The following is a 22988-nucleotide window of genomic DNA, read 5'->3' on the forward strand; positions in this document are numbered from 1 at the left end:
GTGGAAATGCTTCATGAGGAAGGCTGTTCCATAGAATTGATGAGTTGGAAGGAATGAAAGTTGACTGGGAGTAGCAGATTCTGTAAGTGTGTGGTTCAACTGTAGAGGGGTGTTGATAGCAGCTGCATATTTCATCTGCTATGTAGCTAAAGAGTTAAAGCTCATGTAGCTAAGGTTGGTATAGCTGCTTTGGAAGATCAAAAAATAAGAATCATTCAGATTACTGACATTGTAATTAAAAGACTCTTTAGGATAAAAGTTGTTGATAGTCACAATATTAATTGTGAGCAAATGAATGGGGAATATCATTTTAATACAACTAAATATAAGGTTTAGAAATTCAAAATCTGTCGAAGGAAGCTTGTATACTCTATTGGGTATAACTGTCATAGAGAGAAAGAGTGGGGGAGACAAAGGATTTAAAATGATCGTCAATAAAATCAATCACACGTGTGTGTGTGTGTCGGATATAAATAGAAACACTATTTTTTATTTAATCAAAGCACAACTAGTTTTGTCTTCTTAGAAGACTTCATTGGGTGCATTACATGAAAAGAGAAATACAAAAAAAAAAAAAAATTGCAAGAGAAAAGGTATAAATTAAATCACCAGCATTTACTGACATTTGAAGGCATTCTGGGTATACCACTGTAATGTTGGGCACGTACATGTGGTCATGGCCTCATGAATGCCAAAGTGGATAGCAGCATAACAATCAGAGAGATTATAGGTGAGTTTAGTGTCAAGATGTAATGAATTGAAGACGATTTCCTTAGATTCCACAATCCTCTTGAGTTCATCATAGCATCTAAAGATGTTCTCTGATTTATTCCAGGTGACTGGATGAATGATAGAATCTTCATCATTACGGTCAACAGAGTTAAGTGATTAGACACTTAAATTTCACCAGGAAACTCTAGTTTTTCATCTGCCAGAACAGGCAAACTGGCTCCATGAACACATGCATCTACAGACATAGGACACACTGGGAAGCATAGGGCTAACTACCTTATCCTTGAGTTACGGTTGCAAGAAATAAAAACCTCAACACCATAAAAGGTAAAAGTGGAAGGATTAAGAAGATTAGACAGTGTATACTGGCTCTAGTTCAGCCGTGGAATGGCTTTCATATATTCTTCCAGGTGTAATTCAGTGGATATTTCAGTCTGACCAAAATAGGGCATGTTGCAATTGCACAAAAGACAGTAAACACCAAGATATTTTAAGCTGTTATGTTTTTGTTTAGGCTTACTGAATAAGGAATGGAGCTTGGGGAGGAGTGAAAGAAGTCTGGATTTTAAATTTCTTGAGAACTTGGGAAAAATGGAGCTGATGTATGCTAGAGGTATGTCGTCTTTTACATCCTTCCTCTCTTCAATATGGCAAGGAGGTGGGTTAAATAGTAGTTTTCTGTCTGTTTGGAATAACCATTTTTCTGAAAGGTTGTAAGAAGAAACTGTGGTTCTTTGTTGATATCCTCTTCTTCATTAAACAGAAAACTATTTAATCCATCAGCTTCCAAAAACTTTGGATGCTAATGATACTATGGAAAGTTATATGATTGTGCCAGGAAAGGGTTGGAGTAAGAGTCATTCCGAGAAGAGAGATTTTGTCTTGACTGTTGAGCTGAGCATTATCAAAAGTGGTGAAGATCTGCGGTCTTTTTTTATGCACAACTGCATTTTGGAAGCACTGAAGTTGACTAGGTTGCTTTCATCCAAATCAAGGATATTGTGGAGATCAGTGTTCAAGACACTTATTACAGATGATCTAGAAGCTTGAGATGTTTGAGCACTGCATTGTTTGTCATGAGTGGAGTGTGCTATCATCAGCTAAACCATGAATAGGGTTTGCAGTCATTGAGAGCCGCCATTTACATAAATAAATTAGGAAGAGAGTGGATGAAATGACAGAATCCTGACAGCATTGACAGGAAAATCTGAGTAAAGAACACCATCCACTATTACTCATAGGGATTGATCTGAGAGAAAAATGGCAATCCATTTATATAATGACAAAGGCAGTCTTGAGGAGCCCCTTGATGGCAAATCCTATCAAAAGCCTTGGAGATGTCATGCACCTTTGCAAAGGTGCATGACATAAGATCTCCTGTGGAACTAGAGTTTCAAAATCCATACTGGCAGTCACTAATTAGACAGCAGTTTTCAAGGTGGTGAAGAAGTTGACTGTTGATAGCCTTCTTCATTACTTTGGACAAAACTGATGTTTACCATCAAAAGAAATAGGTTGATATCTTGATGGTAAACATCTCCTTTGATGGTAACTTTGTATGTGAGCTTTCTTCAATGCTGAAGAGTGATAGTTCCATTATATAAATCTCTGATCAGACCATATATGTATTATTGTGCTTAAACCAAGTCACCATGATTTGAAGGGATGAAGTATCTTTCAAGAGAATATAGAGAAGCAGATAGCAAAAATTATATCAGATTGAAGGTATGCAAACTGCAGAATTTGGCAGATAAAAGACAAAAGAGTAATATGTTTGAGATGTTTAAACTGTTGGGAGGCATTTACAAATTAAGGTTGTTTATATGATAGAACTGGGAGACAAACAAACACAAGGGACCATATCTCGAAGTGGTTTGCTTGAAATAGAGGGTAGTTGGATTATGGAAGAATGCATTCGCCAGAGAGGATAGTGAGAGTGCAGACAGTGAATGACTTTAATGAATGGTATGATGGACTCTTGTTGTCTAAAATGTATCTCCTACAATGCCTCCATGGAGATCCTTAATAATAATAATAATAATTGTGCCATCATCATTATATCTTATACATCCCTTGAGAATAAACATAAAAAATGATGAGTTCTAATATTTCATGAATTAGTTTACATTTTATGATTTTCCAACATAATTCATTTAGTATCAGATATATAAGAACTCTCTGATTTTGTCAGATGTGTAACGTATATTTTTACTTCTTTCAGGGAATTACTCCAATTTTGCCAATTTTTCGAGAGGCTATCCTTAATGGTCAACCAGAACTTAAAGAACAAGCTGCTCAGGGCTTAAGAGAAGTCATTAAATTAACAAGTGCAGAAGCTTTAAAGCCTTCAGTGGTGCAGATAACTGGTCCTTTAATACGTATATTAGGAGATCGTTTTAACTGGAGTATCAAAGTTGCCTTTCTTGAAACATTAGCCTTGCTTTTATCAAAAGTAATTTTTTTTTTTATCAAACTGAAATATTTATAATAAAATTAAGGTATACTTATCTTTTTCATAGTACTTATTTATTATTTTTTGTGTGTGTGTTAAATGAATTAATGCTAAACAAACAAACAAATTTCCCCATGTTGGTTAGTGCAAATAGTGTTAAAAGTTAATTACATCAAATATTTTGACGTCTATGTGATCATTCATATAGATATTCAATGATGAAATTTAATAAAACTTCATCATTTCTAGAAATGTACAGGATCCCATTACATCAGCACTTTAGTATTACATAATTAAATTATTGTTTACATCAGCATTTCCGAAACTTCAGATAGCTATGGACAGTGTGTGTGTGTGTCATCATGTATACATGCAATATATGTATGTACGTCTGATGGTAAGGTTTATACATTGGCTATTCATAACTGTAGTTTTTAAGGAAATTACAATGCAGACTAATATTAATTACAATAAATTTCCAATCTTTTGGCACAGTCAGAGTCATCAGGGAACATAATACAATATACACGTGTGTATGACACATGTACATAGGCACTACACTGAATATTCTGAAACATGGCAACTTAAAGTAAGCCTGAAGTACTAAATATTGTGTCCTAGTAAATTCTAAAATGGGTGTTCTGGGCAGTTGGGATGAGAGCTTCCCATATTTAGAGCAGTTTCATGCAACCAAATTTGTTGAGGTTAGGGTTTGTTTTTAAGGCAGAAGAAAATTTCAGGAATAGCATTTCATATTTATATTTGCTGTGGTGGAGTGAAGTGGCCCTTCTCCAGTGTATCATGGGTGCCCAAAGCACGGTCACCAAGTCCTGAATGACAGTAATGGGTGGAAATTGATATCCTAAGTTATGTTCAGTAATTCTGATATTGGCTGTACTACCTATTTGCCCATAGTAAGATAGTTTACAGCTGCAAGGAATGTGGTAAACACATGGCAGATGGAACAGATAAGGAATGTGAATTTAATGTGGCTTTAAGTGGTAGTAAGATTGTATGTTTTTTTAAGGACTTTGGAGAGTTTCTCAGATATATCCTGAATATACAAAATGGTGATAGTTTTAGTGCAGTCTTTGATCTGAAGAAGGAAAAGGGGAGTGTGGTTTTGGGATTTTAAATATTTTTTGGATATGATGGGAATTGTAGCCATTGGCTAAGAAGGTTTGTGAATGTAATCAAGTTCATTGGAGGGGAAAACTGTTATCTCGACTAATTAATTTTGCCTTATTATGATTCCATATTGTTGGGAGGATGGAGAGTAATTTGTGAATGTATCTACCAGTATGTGTAGGTTTTCTGTAAACAGAGAATGCCAGTGAAACCATCAGCTGGTGTGTAATTAAAATGTATAGGAAAGGAAGACTTATTATTTTCCTTTATCAAGATGAACTGGAACCTGGGATGTTGCTCATCTAGATGTGTTAAAAAACTGTTGAGCAGTTTTCACTTTTAGTTGTCATAATTAGCCTCATTACTCAGTGTAGTACCTGCATGCACATATTGTATTGTATTATGTTCCCTTTCGATGGCAGTTTAACTGTCAAAATATTGCCTTTTATTTCTGAATACTCTTGGCATATGCATATAGAAAAAAACAGTGCATTAACATAATTCCTATAACTGTTCTTACTGTCTGTAAATTCCACTTTTTTATTGGAAGCTCTGCAAAATACTATATATACTGTCATCCTCCCTTATTGCATCTTTTTTGCAATCTTGCCATCCCCCATTTTTGTTGTGGCTCCTCTTGTGGATCACTTGTTCATGGTGGAAGGAACCTCCCAGTATTGGCCCTTTTTGTTTTTCCTCTTTTTCTTTGTTTTCTTTCTATACTGTTTGCTCTACTTTTCCTGAGTCTTTTTTACTTTCCCCTCTCCCAGAACACCATCACTGGAATCCAACGTCCTGCTGCTATGTTTACCGTGCAGTACGACACGTGGACATCTAAAAAGGAGGATCCTGGTAGTCTTGCACTACTTTGACCTCTGCTTCAGCTGGGTCAGCAGTCCTGGATGGCCTGCAAGGGTCATCATTGTTGCAGTAATTCTCCAACCCTATGGTCTGGGAATGGGGCTCAAGGCTTGATGTAGTGTAGGTATAGTGTCTTGAGTAACCCTTGCATTCCACTCCCAAGCGCAATCATTGCTTGCCAGTCAGTGGACATCTGTGGGGGGGATACATCATTTAATAACAACAGAAATAAGGAACAAAAGTCATGAGATACCAGTATAAATGTATCAATTTGTCTCCTTGTCCATGCAACAGGTGAACAAACCCAAAGGTCAAAATATCACCCTTTATTCAAAATGGTTTAGAAGGACTGGCAGGTTCTCTCAAACCAATTAAGATACTATATTCTGGTGATATCCTTGTGGAAACATCATCATGTCAGCAACATTCTGAAAAACTACTGAGATAAACATCGGTGGGTAGAATACCATTCACAATAACACATAACAAAACACTCAAATCTTGTAGAAGACCAATATCAGGATAGGATCTCAAATGTTCCTGATGAGAAGATATGATCAGAGATTAAAGATGAAAAAGGAATAAGTATGAAATACACTTTGATATGTAGCGATGGTCATCTGCTTCTGACCAGAAACCAGATGACCAAGTGATGCTTCAAATGTCAAAAATATGGGCATGCCCAAACTGTTTGTCATGGCTCTACTACCTGCACCTGATGTTGTAATAAAGAACATGATAATAAATCTTGCTCTGCCAAGAAAGGAAATGTCTGTCAACTGACATTCAGATCATCCAATCCACTCTCTAGTATGCTGGGAGTGGAAGGATGAAAATGAAATATTAATGATAAAAACAGAACTAAGTAATAAGACTATATTTATAGAAAACAGATTACCTTTAATTGTCATCATTTACATGGTCTTTTTCAAAGTAACTACTGTGAGACTCGATGCATTTGCTCCAACGTTGCGTCCACTTCTTAAACACATGTGAGAGTCCATTTTTTGAGAGTTCTTTCAAAACTGCCCCTCACAGCTTTTACACATGCTTTGTTGCTTTCGAAATGGCGGCCTCATAGTGGTTTCTTGAGCTGAGGAAATAGCCAGAAATCGCACGGTGCGAGATCAGGACTGTGTGGTAGGATATCTGTGTTGTTCTTCTGCAAAACGTTCACTACACAACCAGCAATATGTGGCTTTGCATTATCGTGGTGCAATAAGAAGCCATTCTTGCAATGGACGCTTCCTTTTGACGTGCTTAATGATAATCGCTGCTGTGTTGATCATTGTCTCTGTGATGGATGTTGAAGGTCTTCCCTCACGTTCAAGATCTTCCACATTTTGCCTTCCTTCTTTAAAAGTTTTATGCCAGTGAAAAACACTTGCCTTCGACATTGCTTCATCGTGGAAAGCTTCACGTATCATGTTAAAAGTGTCCGATGCTGATTTTTGCAAATGCACACAAAATTTAACCGCATAACGCTGTTCCAAGGACACTTCCATTTTGAAGACTGGTCGCGCCTCATAGGCGTGCCGATGAGCACTTGCGTTTAGTCACGTGACACTCTGGCACATCAGCTCGTATGCGCCATCTATCAACCTCTTTTGTTAATACAGACAGCAACATTTCTTTATTCCACAGAAATTAATATTGTGATGAGTGGTTTCGCCACAGTAAAATTAGTCTTATTACTTATTGAACAGCCCATGTATATAAGGATGCAAAAGATGAAGTTAACTACCACCACTACACTTCTTATCCTCTTATGCTGAGAAGGTGGCAGTTAAGAAGACATCAAAAGCTTCTCAAACTGGTATGTCTTTTACCATCTGATAATTTCACCTTACCTGAACTTTATGATCATGACTGCTTCTCTGTGGAAGGCATCAGTCGAACAGCCTACTGTCTCACTCCTGAAACAACTCCAAAAATGGTTCCATTAGATGAGAACCCACTTCTAAAAAAAAATAATGGCATGGATATTAGGCCGGCCTGCATGGCTGAGCAGTTAGCATATCTGCTCTCCAGCCAAAAAGCTGTGGGTTCGAATCCCGCCGTGAGCATGGATGTTTGTGATTATATGTGAAAATACTAGTGGTGGTGGTAGATGGCGTTCATGTAGATGATGATGGTAGTTGCAGTTCTTTGTATTTGATAGATTGAGTGGTGGAGACAGAGAGTTGTAGAGTAGGTGCTCTCCCTTGATGAGTCCTTGGACTTCCTGGAGGGATCATATAATAATAATAATATTATTGAAAGATAAACCACCAGACATCCCCATGATAAAAAAATTGATAATACTTGTAAATTTAATTACAGTGGAAACCACTGTAAATAATTAAATGTACAAGATGCTTCTGACACATCAGATGCATTAAAAATTTTCTAGATGAAGAGATAGATACTGGTTGTCCTTACTTTCCAAAATCAACTGACAAATGTGAACTTGATAAAGATAAGCTCTAAACTTTTCAGAAATCAGGCAAGGCTACAAAGCCAAAACAATAGGAAAATTTTTACAGCGTAATGCTCTTGGGTTATTCCAGAATATCTATGATGTCAAGATTCTGCCACAGACACACAAGCCTTTCTGTTTCTTTCTGCAAAATATAAATTTAAAACACAGTGAGGACCATACAATAAGGAAATTTTACTGTTATTTGTATGGCCAGAACTGGAGATGGTCCTTCTCATGGTGGAGTAGTGATCCTAGTGGGTAACAGGTCCAGCTTAATATTGTGCTGGATGCAGTAAATGAGTCACCTATTCGTGAGATTTCTTATTACAGTATGTTCCATTTTTTTACTACTAGCTGCTGAGTTAAATGGAATCGATCTTGAGAATTTTATCGTGCAACTGCTTGAGTCCATACTTATGGGTGAATTTAGTGAGAACAAGACTCCATGGCTTAATGCCAACACAAATGGTCAAGGACATATCATTGAACAAATGCTTGACAGTAATTACCTCTCCCCTCCCCCTTTTGAATAATAGACTCAATTACTTTTTTTGTATATGCTTACCCACTCATATTCTGTAATAGATCTAACAATCTGCTCTCCTGCCATTTTTCCACTGCTTGCAGGATGTTGAAGAGAACATATATGGAAGTGATAATTTTCCTGTTATTTGGCCAGTGCCTTCATAATAGCCATCTTCTCCTAAATGGATGAGGTTGATTGGAATACTTTTTCCCATAATGAAAAATTTAATGCCAAAGCAGCCAGTCAAAGACCTATCAATGAAGCAGTGCAGAATGTAACAGATTGTATTGTCCAGGCAAGCAACAGCCTCAGTTCCAAAAACATTATCTTGATTTCCATTCTCTCCAAAGATTCATAGATACCACACATATTCACATTCAGAGATACCACACTGCATGAAACTTAACGGATTTTAAACATGTTCAGACCAAAGCATTTTATTTGTGGCTCAGAGTTAAAAACAACATTGGATCCAATTTACATCATCAATTAATCAAAGAACCAGTGCAAAAATTGTAACGGATATAATCTAGAAAATGAAAGATAAATACAAAGCACACCATTTTTTGTTTACTTTGAACCATAGGGGATGTGTTGCCATTGATCCCAGAACTATTGCATACACTATGGGAGAATATTTTGCTAGAATCTCAGCAACAGCTTCATATCCTCCTGAATTTTTAATATTGAAAGAGTAAGAAGAGAAATAGCAGCTAGTTGTTTTCCTACCAATATGCTATTTGCTGATCCTGGCTGAGTACAATCAGCTATTTGGTGAGCAGGAACTAAAAAGAACTCTTGTCTCACTCCAGTGCAATAAATCCTGATGACATCCATTATGAGATGATAAACATCTTCCATCCTCTTCTCTGGATCTCCTCTTATTATACAACATAATATTTACAGAGATAGAGACTCCAGATTCTTGGCATTAGTCGGTTGTCACTGCCATCCAAAAATCAGGAAAGGATCCAACACAAGCAAACAGTTACTGACCTCTTTCTCTGACCAACTGTCTTTGTAAGATATTAGAGAAAGTGGTTATTTGCAAAGCTAATAATAATGGAAAATATCTGTTGGATTTCTGCTCAGGACATGGACTGGTTATTACTAACACCATGTTCCAACATAAAAATGTGCACAAATTCACATGGAGAGAAGAGGCAAGGAATAAGAAAAGTCTTATTGACTATGTTATTGTTGATAGTGATGTTTTCTCCGTGGTGCAGGACACCAGAGTGTACAGAGGATTTGAAATTGGAAGTGATCACTATTTAGTCTTGAGCAGATAAAATTGAATTTCATATTGAAAAGAATAACATGTAAGAAAGTTTTAAAGCGAATAAAAGTTGAGCAACTGTCAGATGTGAACTGTAGACTAAAATACACAAAGATTATTGAAGAAAAAATGAAAGAGTTTGAGAACAGGAATCAAACCTTGGAGATTCAGTGGCAAACTCTGAAGAAAACATAGATTGATTCTGCCAGAGAGGCATGTGATGAGGTTGTCTGCAAGGATAAAAAATCAAACTCCCTGGTGGACACAGAAGTTAAAGAGGCAGTGAAGGAAAAGAAGAAAGCATATCAAAAGTTCCTGTCAAATAAGTCAGTTTGTGTTCTTAGAGAATATAGAGACAAATGCAAGAATGCTAAACACTGTAAAACTAGCCAAACAAAAGTCATGGGAGGACTTTGGCAAGAATATAGAAAATAAATATCAAGAAGGTGGCTAAAATAAATATCAAGTGGTTGTTGAAGAAGCTTAGGAATGGAGGAAAGAGTGCTGTAAAAGGAGTTAGAGATGATAAAGGTGACATGAAAACAGTAGAAAAAGATATCCTTCAAGTATGGAGTAATTACTTTGAAAAACTGCTAAATTAAACAAGCAGTGATGAGAACACAGTGGTAAAAAAACACTGACCAGGCATGCAGTCAGGAATACATATCCATACTTGAAAGCCATCAAAGGCTTGAAATGTGGAAAGGCAGCAGGAGTAGATGATATTTGACCAGAAATGCTGTAGTATGGTGGTATAAAAGTCTTACAGTGGCTGCACTGGATAGTTCAGAAAGCCTGGACAGAGGGACGAATTCCAGATGATTGGAGTAGAGCTCTCATAGTACCCATATATAAAAAGGGAAATAAAACTGAATGTGAGAATTACAGAGGTATTTCCCTACTGAGTGTTCCTGGCAAGATCTATGCAAGTATACTTGAGAAATAGTTTAAGAAGAATTGTTGAAGAAAGGCTTGGTGAAGAACAAGCTGGATTCAGGCCAAATAGGGGCTGTCAGGATCAGATCTTCACTTTACGACAAATAGTCAAGAAAGCATGGGAATATAACAAAGATCTGTATTTAAGTTTTGTCGATTTGGAAAAGGCATATGAGAAGGTGCCAAGAGAGAAGCTATTCAATACGCTGAAGTTATGTGGTGCCAATGGAGCATTATATCAAGCAATACTTAGTCTTTATTTGAGTTGTAAGTCAGCAGTTAGAATTCAGTTAGAATGTCATCATCATCTGATGACAAATCTCTTTGTCATCAGATGATGATGACAAAGAGATAAATTGCTAAATAATATGTACAAAAAAATATACTAAGCAAACAATTACGTTAAATAATGCAGTATTTACATATAAATATAAACTTTTAGCAAAATGTGATTGTACAAATTAATTCTTTTTACAAAGTTAAAAACTTGTACACTTGTAACACTTCACGAAGCACTTGCTGCAGATTATACACAAGATAGGAGACGGCCAGTGAATAACTCAATGAGTCTATAAATTACACACTTATGGTAGTGGTTTTCTTTTATATACACAAGTACAAGCTGAAAGGCATGCAACTCTGCTGTACAATTATTGCAATCAACTGGGATGTAGTTGGTTATAGTAACATCAGGAAACAGCTAAACAGAGATCTCAGGTCTTGAATCATCAGTACAGATGGGCAAGAAATCAGTGTGGGTTGCTCTGTGTGCAATAAACAAATGAGTATGAGATTTCTATAGCTGACAAAGTGAGTGTGTTCAGGATAGAGAGCATACCTGCCATGGAAGAATGATATTATATTTGTGGCAGGTAATGTCAACATTCATCAACAAATTCCATAATCTCTTTAATGTGAATAAAAAAAAAAAAAAAAAGATACGTAGCAGTCCGACGTGTGTGATATTGAGCCTCACAACATAGAGAAAAGAGACTAGTACATGTAGCATGCACTGGAAGAGACGTTATTTTTAGGACATAGTTAAGAGACAACTGTTTTAGTCTAATTGATAGGGCTGGTTCATTTGTTTCAACATAAAGACAATGAGGAGGTGATGTGCAAAAGGCACCAATAGCTATATGTATACTCTGATGATGGATGGGATATACCAGCTACAGGCTACTTTGCCTTGCAGAACTATAGATTTATTTAAAATCCCAAAACCACACTCCCCTTTTCCTTCTTCGGATCAAAGACTGCACTAAAACTATCACCATAACTCAGCTATGAATGTATAAGTGCATGATAAAGTTGATGAAGATGGATCTGAACCTTATTCAGTAAAGGATGGAGTGCAAAGCAAATTGCACTCTTATCTTAGCTGAAGAATGTGGTAAGGAATGTAAGTTTCCGGTCAAAGATGAGTCACAAGAACTTAGCTTCTACTGCTAATGGAAGTGTCTGTCCCATCCTTAACTCTGTATCTGGGTGAAGAGTGCGTTTTCAGCAGAAGTGTATACAGACACTTTTTTCTGCTGAAAACTTGAACCCATTACTAAGAGCCATGGAGAGTCACAATCAACTGCTTGCTGAAGTTCTCTTTCAATTACCCTAAGGTTACAAAAGTGACAGTAAATTTATGAAGTTTCCAACATGAGCATTAACTAAAATCAGAGGAAACTGTTCAGTGATTGAGTTAACTTTGATAGCAAAAAGTGTCACACTTAAGACAGGGACATGGGGAACATCTTGTACTCAATAATATTGCTAGGATGGTATCCTTCATGCTCTGACTTGGAAGACTCGGATGGACAGGAAGTTTTTAATAAATACAGGAAGGTGTCCTTGAGACCTAAGTTACAGAGATCTTTTAATATGTCATATCTTCAGGCTGTGCCATAACCATTTTCCATGTCAAAGAACACTGAAACCAGATGGTCTTGTTTCAGGAATGCATCTCTTAAACACATTTCTAAATGGACAAAAGGTGCAAAGTAGAACGATGTCTATGAAAGCACATCGTGAATTGCAAAGAAGATGGTTGCTTTCCAAATAACCATCATCATCGTCAAATTCCTGCCATGCATCCTCAAGGGGTGTACAGGATATGATAGTACTACATGAAAAAAATTACATCATTACTAACTTCCTATCTACAATTTTCCTTCAAATAAGTCTGTTACTTGTCAAGACTCCAACATTATCAGATCTTATATTTCTATCATCTAAGGCACTTTGTACCGTATCAATCCACTTATATCTTGGTCTTCCCCTGAGTCATTTTGCTGCCAACCTGACAGAGAACACTTGTTTTGCTAATCTTTCCTCTCCCATTCTATTTAAGTGACCATACCACCCGAGATTAGCTCTGCTAACGCATTCCTGGTTGCTGACAATGTCAAGTTCTTTCCTAATATCCTCATTTTTAATATGATATTGCCATTGATGCCATCTGTTCACGCCTCTAATCTTTCTCAGGACTCTCATATCTGCGGTCTCTAGTCTTTGGTCAAGTGTTTTACTTCTGACCCAGCTCTCAGATCCATATGTTAAAACTGGATTGAACACAGTCTTGTATATAGATAATTTAGTGTTCCGACTAATTTCTCTCTTATTCCATATGAATTTATTCATTTGACTTCCCACCATACCAGCTTCGCTGATTCTGTTGTCTATTTCTATATTTAATTTACCGTCTTCACTAAAAATTGTGCCTAAGTGGCTGAAATGTTTTTTTGTTCCACAGGTTCTCCATTCACAACACAGTTGACATTTTCAAAGATTCTGCCTATTTTCATTGTCTTTGTTTTTTTGCTGACCTTCATACCATATCTATTAAACAGTTATTCAATTTAGTCAGAGAATCTTGCAGACTTGTAGCGGATTTATTTAGAAGTATAACATCATCTGCATAAAGCAAAGAGCTGACGTTAACATCTCCAATTTTGATATCATGTTTAATACCACTTTCCTTTATAATGTGATCCATATAGATAATGAATAACAGAGGGGATAATGTGCATCCTTGTCTGACACCAGATTTAACATTAAACCATCTTTCTGTACTTCCTTCAATTCTAATTGCTGACTTGCAACTTAAATAAAGACTAAGTATTGCTTGATATAATGCCCCATTGACACCATATAACTGTAGCATATTGAATAGCTTCTCTCTTGGCACCTTGTCATGTGCCTTTTCCAAATCGACAAAACTTAAATACAGATCTTTATTATATTCCCATGCTTTCTTGACTATTTGTCGTAAAGTGAAGATCTCATCCTGAGAGCCTCTATTTGGCCTGAATCCAGCTTTTTTTCCACAATTCTTCTCAACCGTTTCTCAAGTATACTTGCATAGATCTTGCCAGCAACACTCAGTAGGGAAATACCTCTGTAATTCACACATTCAGTTTTATTTCATTTTATATATATATGGGTACTATGAGAGCTCTACTCCAATCATCGGGAATTCGTCACTCTGTCCAGGCTTTCTGAACTATGCAGTGCAGCCACTGTAAGACTCTTATACCACCATACTTCAGCATTTCTGGTCGAATATCATCTACTCCTGCTGCCTTTCCACATTTCAAGCCTTTGATGGCTTTTTCTACTTCAACTATGGATATGTATTCCTGACTGCCTGGTCAGTGTTTTTTACCTCTGTGCTGTCGTCACTGCTTGTTTCATTTTGCCGTTTTTCAAAATAATTACTCCATACTTGAAGGATATCTTTTTCTCCCATTTTCATGTCACCTTTATCATCTCTAACTCCTTTTACAGCACTCTTTCCTCCATTCTTAAGCTTCTTCAACAACCTCCAGAATATTTTGCCATCTTCTTGATATTAATTTTCTATATTCTTGCCAAAGTCCTCCCATGACTTTTGTTTAGCTAGTTTTACACAGTGTTTACCATTCTTGCATTTGTCTCTGTATTCTCTAAGAGCACAAGCTGACTTATTTGCCAGGAATTTTTGATATGCTTTCTTCTTTTCCTTCACTGCCTCTTTAACTTCCTGTGTCCACCATGGAGTTCTGATTTTTCTATCCTTGCAGACAACTTCACCACATGCCTCTCTAGCTGAATCAATCAGGCTTTCTTCAAGGTTTGCCACTGAATCTCCAAGGTTTGAATCCTGTTCTCAAACTCTTTCATTTTTTCTTCAATAATCTTGCTATATTTTAGTCTGCAGTTCACATCTGAGAGTTGCTCAACTTTTATTCGCTTTAAACTTTCTTACATTATTCTTTTCAATATGAAATTCAGTTTTATCCTGCTCAAGACTAAATAGTGATCACTTCCAATTTCAAATCCTCTGTACACTCTGGTGTCCTGCACCAGGGAGAAAACATCCCTATCAACGATAACATAGTCAATGAGACTTTTCTTATTCCTAGCCTCTTCTCTTAATGTGAATTTGTGGACATTTTTATGTTTTAACATGGTGTTAATAATAACCTGTCCATGTCCTGAGCAGAAATCCAACAGATATTTGCCATTATTATTAGCTTTGCTCTTTTCTCCAAATTTTCCCAAAATATTTTTGTATGTCTCACAATCATTTCCTTCTCTGCTATTTAGATCCCCAACAAGGACCAACTTTTCCTTTTCCATTGTGTCAGTTGCTTTTTCTAAAGCCTCAAAAACTTCCTCAGTTCTACCTTAGTAGAACCTTCTGTGGGACTATGGCTACTCCTTCTTTTCCTTGATTGTCATTGCCTGAATATAACATTTTGTATTTATTGCTCAGAAAGATCTCACCAATTTTTGTCTTTTTCGTTTCAGTCACCCCTATAATGTCGATCTGGTACTTATCTAATTCCTCAGCTAGCTCCATTTCTTTGCCATTCAATACCGATATGTATTGAATTGCAGTTTGATAGTACCGATCTTTAACTCTGGTGGTGTTGAATTGGGGTGCGTTTTCAAATACGTCTCTTTGTGACTATCAATTAATATGTTGCACACTGCTGTAACCTTTGATATGGTACAGTATGACCTCCTTAAGTCAACCAACCATTGATATTTGTCAGATCCAGAAGGAATTCTCTTTTATTATTATTATTACATGACCCTTCCTGGGAGTCCAAAGACAAGGAAGGATACCTACTCTGCAGCTTTCGATCTCCACCACTCAATTCAACGACTATAAAGAACTGCAACTACAATCATCATCTACCGCCCATCCCACCAGTAGTATTTTCACAGACAATCACAAACATCCATAGCCTTTAAAGGAATGCGGAGAACCGACCAGGGCTTCTGACCTAATGTCCAATCCTCACCTTCTCGTGGTGCAACCTGTTGGGTATCTACTTTGATACTGAACGAACGAGGATGGGCTGGCAATTTGGGATTTAGCCGACCAAATTGTATTCTTATTGGTTAAACCAAAATAAAAAATGATGGTACAACATGACAAAATTTCATGCCGGCTGGGGCGTCGCCCAGTTAAACAAGGCCCCCGTTGTTTTCGCCAGGGAACCAGTGCGAACAGCGAAAAGTCAGCTACTGGAACAAATCTGAAAACAAACCCCAACTCAACATCACCAGAGTTAAAGATCGGTACTATCAACGTAAGAAGCCTGAATGGCAAAGAAATGGAGCTAGCTGAGGAATTAGATAAGTACCAGATCGACATAATAGGGGTGACTGAAACAAAAAAGACCAAAACTGGTGAGATCTTTCTGAGCAATAAATACAAAATGTTATATTCAGGCAATCACAATCAAGGAAAAGAAGGAGTAGCCATACTATTCAACACAAAACACGAGGCTAATCTTCTTGAATGGCAGTCAGTCTCAAGTAGAGTAATGTGGGCAAATATGAGAATGGGGAACTGGACAATGAGACTTATTTGTGCCTATGTCCCACAGAAGGTTCTACTAAGGTAGAAGTGGAGGAATTTTTTGAGGCTTTAGAAAAAGCAACCGACACAATGAAAAAGGAAAAGTTGGTCCTTGTTGGGGATCTAAATAGCAGAGTAGGAAATGATTGTGAGACATACAAAAATATTTTGGGAAAATTTGGAGAAAAGAGCAAAGCTAATAATAATGGCAAATATCTGTTGGATTTCTGCTCAGGACATGGACTGGTTATTACTAACACCATGTTCCAACATAAAAATGTGCACAAATTCACATGGAGAGAAGAGGCTAGGAATAAGAAAAGTCGCATTGACTATATTATTGTTGATAGTGATGTTTTCTCCCTGGTGCAGGACACCAGAGTGTACAGAGGATTTGAAATTGGAAGTGATCACTATTTAGTCTTGAGCAGGATAAAATTGAATTTCATATTTGAAAAGAATAACATGTAAGAAAGTTTTAAAGCGAATAAAAGTTGAGCAGCTCTCAGATGTGAACTGTAGGCTAAAATACAGAAAGATTATTGAAAAGAAAATGAAAGAGTTTGAGAACAGGAATCAAACCTTGGAGATTCAGTGGCAAACTCTGAAGAAAACATTGATTGATTCTGCCAGAGAGGCATGTGGTGAGGTTGTGTGCAAGGATAAAAAAATCAGAACTCCCTGGTGGACACAGGAAGTTAAAGAGGCAGTGAAGGAAAAGAAGAGAGCATATCAAAAGTTCCTGGCAAATAAGTCGGCTTTTACTCTTACAGAATACAAATGTAAGAAAGCAAAACAGTGTGTAAAACTAACTAAACAAAAGTCATGGGAGGACTTTGGCAAGAATATAGAAAATAAATATCAAGAAGGTGGCAAAATATTTTGGAGGTTGTTGAAGAAGCTTAGGAATGGAGGAAAGAGTTCTGTAGAAGGAATTAGAGATGATAAAGGTGACATGAAAACAGGAGAAAAAGATATCCTTGCATTATGGAGTAATTACTTTGAAAAACTGCTAAATGAAACAAGCAGTGATGACAGCACAGTGGTAAAAAACACTGACCAGGCATGCAGTCAGGAATACATATCCATACTTAAAGTAGAAAAAGCCATCAAAGGCTTGAAATGTGGAAAGGCAGAAGGAGTAGATGATATTCGACCAGAAATGCTGAAGTATGGTGGTATAAGAGTCCTTGCAGTGGCTGCACTTCATAGTTCAGAAAGCCTGGACAGAGGGATGAATTCCCGATGATTGGAGTAGAGCTCTCATAGTACCCATATATATATAAAATGAAATAAAACTGAATGTGTGAATTACAGAGGTATTTCCCTACTGATTGTTCCTGGCAAGATCTATGCAAGTATACTTGAGAAACGGTTGAGAAGAATTGTGGAAGAAAAGCTTGGTGAAGAACAAGCTGGATTCAGGCCAAATAGAGGCTGTCAGGATCAGATCTTCACTTTACGACAAATAGTCGAGAAAGCATGGGAATATAATAAAGATCTGTATTTAAGTTTTGTCGATTTGGAAAAGGCATATGACAAGGTGCCAAGAGAGAAGCTATTCAATACGCTGCAGTTATATGGTGTCAATGGGGCATTATATCAAGCAATACTTAGTCTTTATTTGAGTAGTAAGTCAGCAGTTAGAATTGAAGGAAGTACAGGAAGATGGTTTAATGTTAAATATGGTGTGAGACAAGGATGTACAGTATCCCCTCTGTTATTCATTATCTATATGGATCACATTATGAAGGAATGTGGTATTAAACCTGATATCAAAATTGGAGATGTTAATGTCAGCTCTTTGCTTTATGCGGATGATGTTATACTTCTAAATAAATCTGCTACAAGTCTGCAAGATTCTCTGACTAAATTGAATAACTGTTGTAATAGATATGGTATGAAGGTCAGCAATAAAAAGACAAAGACAATGAAAATAGGCAGAATCATTGAAAATGTCAACTGTGTTGTGAATGGAGAACCTGTGGAACAAGTAAAACGTTTCAGCTACTTAGGCACGATTTTGACTGAAGATGGTAAATTAAATATAGAAATAGGCAACAGAATCAGCATATCTGGTATGGTGGGAAGTTAATTGAATAAATTCATATGGAATAAGAAAGAAATTAGTCGGAACACTAAATTAGCTGTATACAAGACTGTGTTCAAACCCATTTTAACTTATGGATCTGAGAGCGGGTCAGAAGTAAAACACTTGACCAAAGACTAGAGACTGCAGAAATGAGAGTCCTGAGAAAGATTAGAGGCGTGAATAGATTGCATCAATGGCAATATCATATTAAAAATGAGGATATTAGGAAAGAACTTGACATTGTCAGCATCCAGGAATGCGTTAGCAGAGCTAATCTCAGTTGGTATGGTCACTTAAATAGAATGGGAGAGGAAAGATTAGCAAAACAAGTGTTCTCTGACAGGTTGGCAGGAAAACGACCTAGAGGAAGACCAAGATATAGGTGGAATGATACGGTAAAAAGTGCCTTAGACGATAGAAATATAAGATCTGATAATGTTGGAGCCTTGACAAGTAACAGAGTGATTTGGAGGAAAATTGTAGATAGGAAGTTAGTAATGATGTAATTTTTTCATGTAGTACTGTCATATCCTGTACACCCCTTGAGGGTACATGGCAGGAATTTGATGTTGATGATGATGATGCTATAGGAAGATTAGAGGGCACAGGACTATAGGATGAAATCTGGAAAATTAAAGGCAAATACACTGTCTACCAGTTCTCTATCCTTGAGAATGCTCAGTTGCTGATGCACCAAAACATCAGCAATATCTTTTTATCCCCCCCCCCCCCCTTGCTCTAGAGTTCCTTGGCCAAAAGTATACAAAGGCAGAAATACAACAAATTCTGTTATCTTTAAGTAGTGCTGAAGATTACAACAGACCATTCACAAATTAAGAAATGAAAGCTACTTTACTTAAATATCGCCTATGTACTGTTTGAGTAGATAATATACATCAGGCATCTATCACCATCAGTCATTGATCAACTGCTGCACTTTTCAGAGTTTTCTGTTAGAATGCTTTTCCACAACCTGGCAAAAGGCTATTATTGCCTTTCCTAAGCCAGGGAAAGATTCAAAATTTCCAGAAACTTGTCTAATTGCTCTGACCATGCAAGATTATTCTAGAAAATATAGTTTACTTTTTTTCTTTTATTATTTCTAGAGAAAAATGTCCTTCTTTTCAGACCACAATCTGCCTTCTGCAAATATCATTCAACAACTTTTATAGTCCTTCTGGAGGCATCTATCAGAGACGCCTTCCCAAAATGCAAAGTACTGGTTTCTTTGATATGGAAAGATCATACGACACTTCTTGGAAATTTGGAATATTGAAAGACCTACACAATTTTTGGTCTTTAAGAAGAACGTTTTATCCAGTTGAATCTTCCAAGTTGGAGTGGGAGCCACATTACCCCAATCATATACCCAAGAGGAGGGAGTTCCACATATTTCAGTTTTTTAAGTGTCATGCTTTTGGAAATCAATATTAACTGTATAACCAGACAACTTCCTCCAACTGTAAGTAATGCCGTGTATATATTTGACATTACCATATTCTGTCATTCATCTAATATGACAGTCATAGAAAGACAGCTGCAGCAAGCCATTGGAACATCTTTCAAACAGATTGAGATTTTCACTGCAGAATACAATTTGTGTGCATTTTTGCCATAGATGTGGTCTTCATTCTGACTCAGACTAGGACAAATTGGAATCCCAATTGCAACAGACCAAGTTCTTGTGGCCCATATTTGACAAAAAAAAAAAAAAAAAACTCAGTTTCTGCTTTCTCTTATACAAGTTGCAAGATAAGTGCCATAAAGCCATGAACATTCTTCCCTCACTATCTTCTACTGCTTGGGGTGCTGACAGATATTCTTTACTTCGATTTAATAGGGCACTGATTAGATCAAAACTTGATTATAGGTCCCAAATCTGTGTTTCTGTCAAAGAGAGAGCCTTGCAATTTGAGCACTGAACTTTACCCCCTGTCTCTCCCTAGCCTGTATATTGAGGCATGTGAACCACCTTTTTGCTTCAACATGAACAAGTCTCACTACATTAAAGAACATTCATGCCAGACCATCTCACAATGCCAACAATTTTTTTCTTATGGCAGAAGAATCTGTGCATCATTCATTTGATTGTCATATGACTCTTTCGTTTGCAAATAAGAGACCTCTTAGATGCTTCAGATATTGAAGTAGACAGCATAGCATATATGTACCTAAATATACCACCTTCGTGACATTCATACTTACCGCCGTGCAGTTTTTCTTTCTGCAAGCCACTCGAGCTTGAAAGAAAATGACTTTCAACTGCCAGTATAGACAGATCCTATCTATACTGGCAGTTCAAAATCATACCCTAGTGGATCTTCTGCTGTCTCTGCAGACAGCACTATTTGCTCATATCCTACTAGAATGTAACAACTTACTGCTGAACTGTATACAATGGAGCTTATATTAAAGTACGTATGATTGCATCACTACCAAAGGTGCATAATATATTTAGATTCATGAAGTTTTCTACTTAGGCAATATGATGGCTAGAGCTGCAGAAGCATCCAGGGCTCTCTTGATTACTACATATCAGTTATGGTAGCTACACTTATGTATACTTCTGTTGAATTCCAAACCACGTTGGGATTAAGGGAAATGAGACTGCAGATACTGCAGCTGGGTCAGCTCATTTTTCATGCTTCCACAATCTGCCTATCCCATACACTTTATCTGTGACTATATGAGCTGATCCAACAAAAGGCTCTGTCTTATCATGCCTGAAATTAAATTGTTGCAGTCCTGTGCAAGGATCATAAAGAGAAAGTTGTTCTTGTTTGACTCCACATAGGTCATAACAGTACAGTAACAAGGGTATGAAGCGCCTGTGGCAAGTGTGTAACTTGCGCCCCCCCCTAACCCAAAAATGACAAAAATTTTGAAAAATTTAAATGTAACAAGTTATATTTTACTAAATGCAGTATGTTAAATACTTACTATTAACCCCATCAAAATTAGTTGCAATGTGTTGCAGAATTTGTGTGTCTAAAGCAGCGTATTGCCGAAATTTAAAAATGCAATATAAAATAGCGGACTTTTATATCTATTTATTTATTTTTATTTTTTACGTTTTGCGACCCAAACCTAGTTGTGCCCGTGGTGGGTGCTTCTTTCGCCATGCCCTCATTACTGCACTGGGTCATAGTCATCTTACACACTCCTTCCTGTTGAGAGGTGATGACATGCCTGTCTGTAAGTTCTGTGGTACTGGACATCAGTCGTATTTTAATTGACTGCCCTCATTTTGTCAGTGAGCATAGTCACTATTTTAGCTATATTCGTAATTTCTCTGTGTCGTCTATACTCATGTACATTTTATTAGACTCATTCTAGTGTCTTATCTGTTTTTAAATTTCTGCAATAAAATCAACATTTTTCATAGATCTTTTTATACCTAATATTTACACAACTTTTTTTATAATTTTTATCTATACCCATTTACGCTTTTGTTTATTTGTCAATTATTTTTGTTTGCATACAGTTTAATCATTATTGGCATAATATGTCAATATCTCATACATGCATTCCAGTATGTTATTGCATTTCTTACACCCTGATAATCTTCATTGTAGTTCATTCATGCAGTTAAAATTTTTGACATAGTTCTTTACATCTGATGTCATTTTGACACCACATAGTCACTCTTATATCTCATTGGAATTTGGGAAGTTTTCTGCTCCAAGAAGTGGTAGGGTTGCAGATTCCCTTTGCACAAAGAGTTAATAGGGCACTCACAATATATATATATATTGAAAAGCAGAGGTGAAAGGGTACATCCTTGTCATACTCCTCTTGATATATCTTTCCATTCTGAGATGTGTTCTAATTTAACTGCTGTTTTATTTCCTGTATATGTATTTCTTGAATGGATTGTAAAAGTTGGTTTGGTATATTTAAATCGGTTAATATTTTAAACCGTTTTTGTTTACTAATTTTGTCAAAGGCTTTTTCATAATCAATAAATACCATGTGTGTTTCTTTCTAAAATTCTCTTCTCTTTTCTAGTAATAATTTTAGACTAAAAATTGGATCTATGCAGGATCAGCCTTTTTGGAAACCATTTTGTTCTTCTAATAGTTTGTCCTCTACAACACTGTTTAGCTTCTCTTTTAATATTTGTGCATATATTTTATATCCTGTATTTAGCAGTCTTCTTTATTTCCATTTTTATAGATTGGGATAACCAGTGCTTTTTTCCATGAGTTAGGAGTTTTTCCAGACATCCAAACCATATTAAAAAATTTCAAAAGTGTTTCATTAATTTTTTCAACTGCATTTTTGTATAGTTTATATATATATTGTCTTCTCCTGGTGTTTTCCTATTTTTCATCTTCTTTATTGTATTTTTCAGTTCTAACATTGTAATATTTTCTGTTAGGTCATTCTCTGCTTAATAAAATTTTATTTTGGTGTTCTCATCTGTCCAGAAATTTTGGAAATAGGTCACCAGTTTTTCTAAATCTATTGTTTGTATTTTTTTTTTTTTAATTTATTTCTTTATTCATGTATTTTATTACTTTATAGGTTTTGGGTTGTAGCTTAAATATATCCTTTTCTGGTTCTGTTATGAAATTGCTCCATCTCTCTCTATGGTTTTTCCTTCTCATTTTGCGATTGCAACGTTTCTTTTATGCTCTATTTCTGCTTCTGTTGTTTTGGAATTTAGCCAT

The 22988-nt window shown here is 36.5% G+C and overlaps 1 protein-coding gene across 1 annotated transcript in view; it reads left to right on the top strand.

Annotated features, from left to right (window-relative positions):
• Positions 1 to 22988, top strand: part of l(3)80Fj (lethal (3) 80Fj) — a 770029-nt gene that overhangs the window by 665408 nt on the left and 81633 nt on the right. The window contains exon 48 of the mRNA XM_090405954.1: positions 2954 to 3184. Coding sequence (XP_090262080.1) covers positions 2954 to 3184 — 231 coding nt within the window. The remainder of the gene's footprint in view (positions 1 to 2953; positions 3185 to 22988) is intronic.

Source organism: Typopeltis vanoorti, chromosome 16, assembly GCF_054136105.1.
Source record: "Typopeltis vanoorti isolate ZY-2024b chromosome 16, IOZ_Tvanoo_1.0, whole genome shotgun sequence".
Taxonomy (NCBI): domain Eukaryota; kingdom Metazoa; phylum Arthropoda; class Arachnida; order Uropygi; family Thelyphonidae; genus Typopeltis; species Typopeltis vanoorti.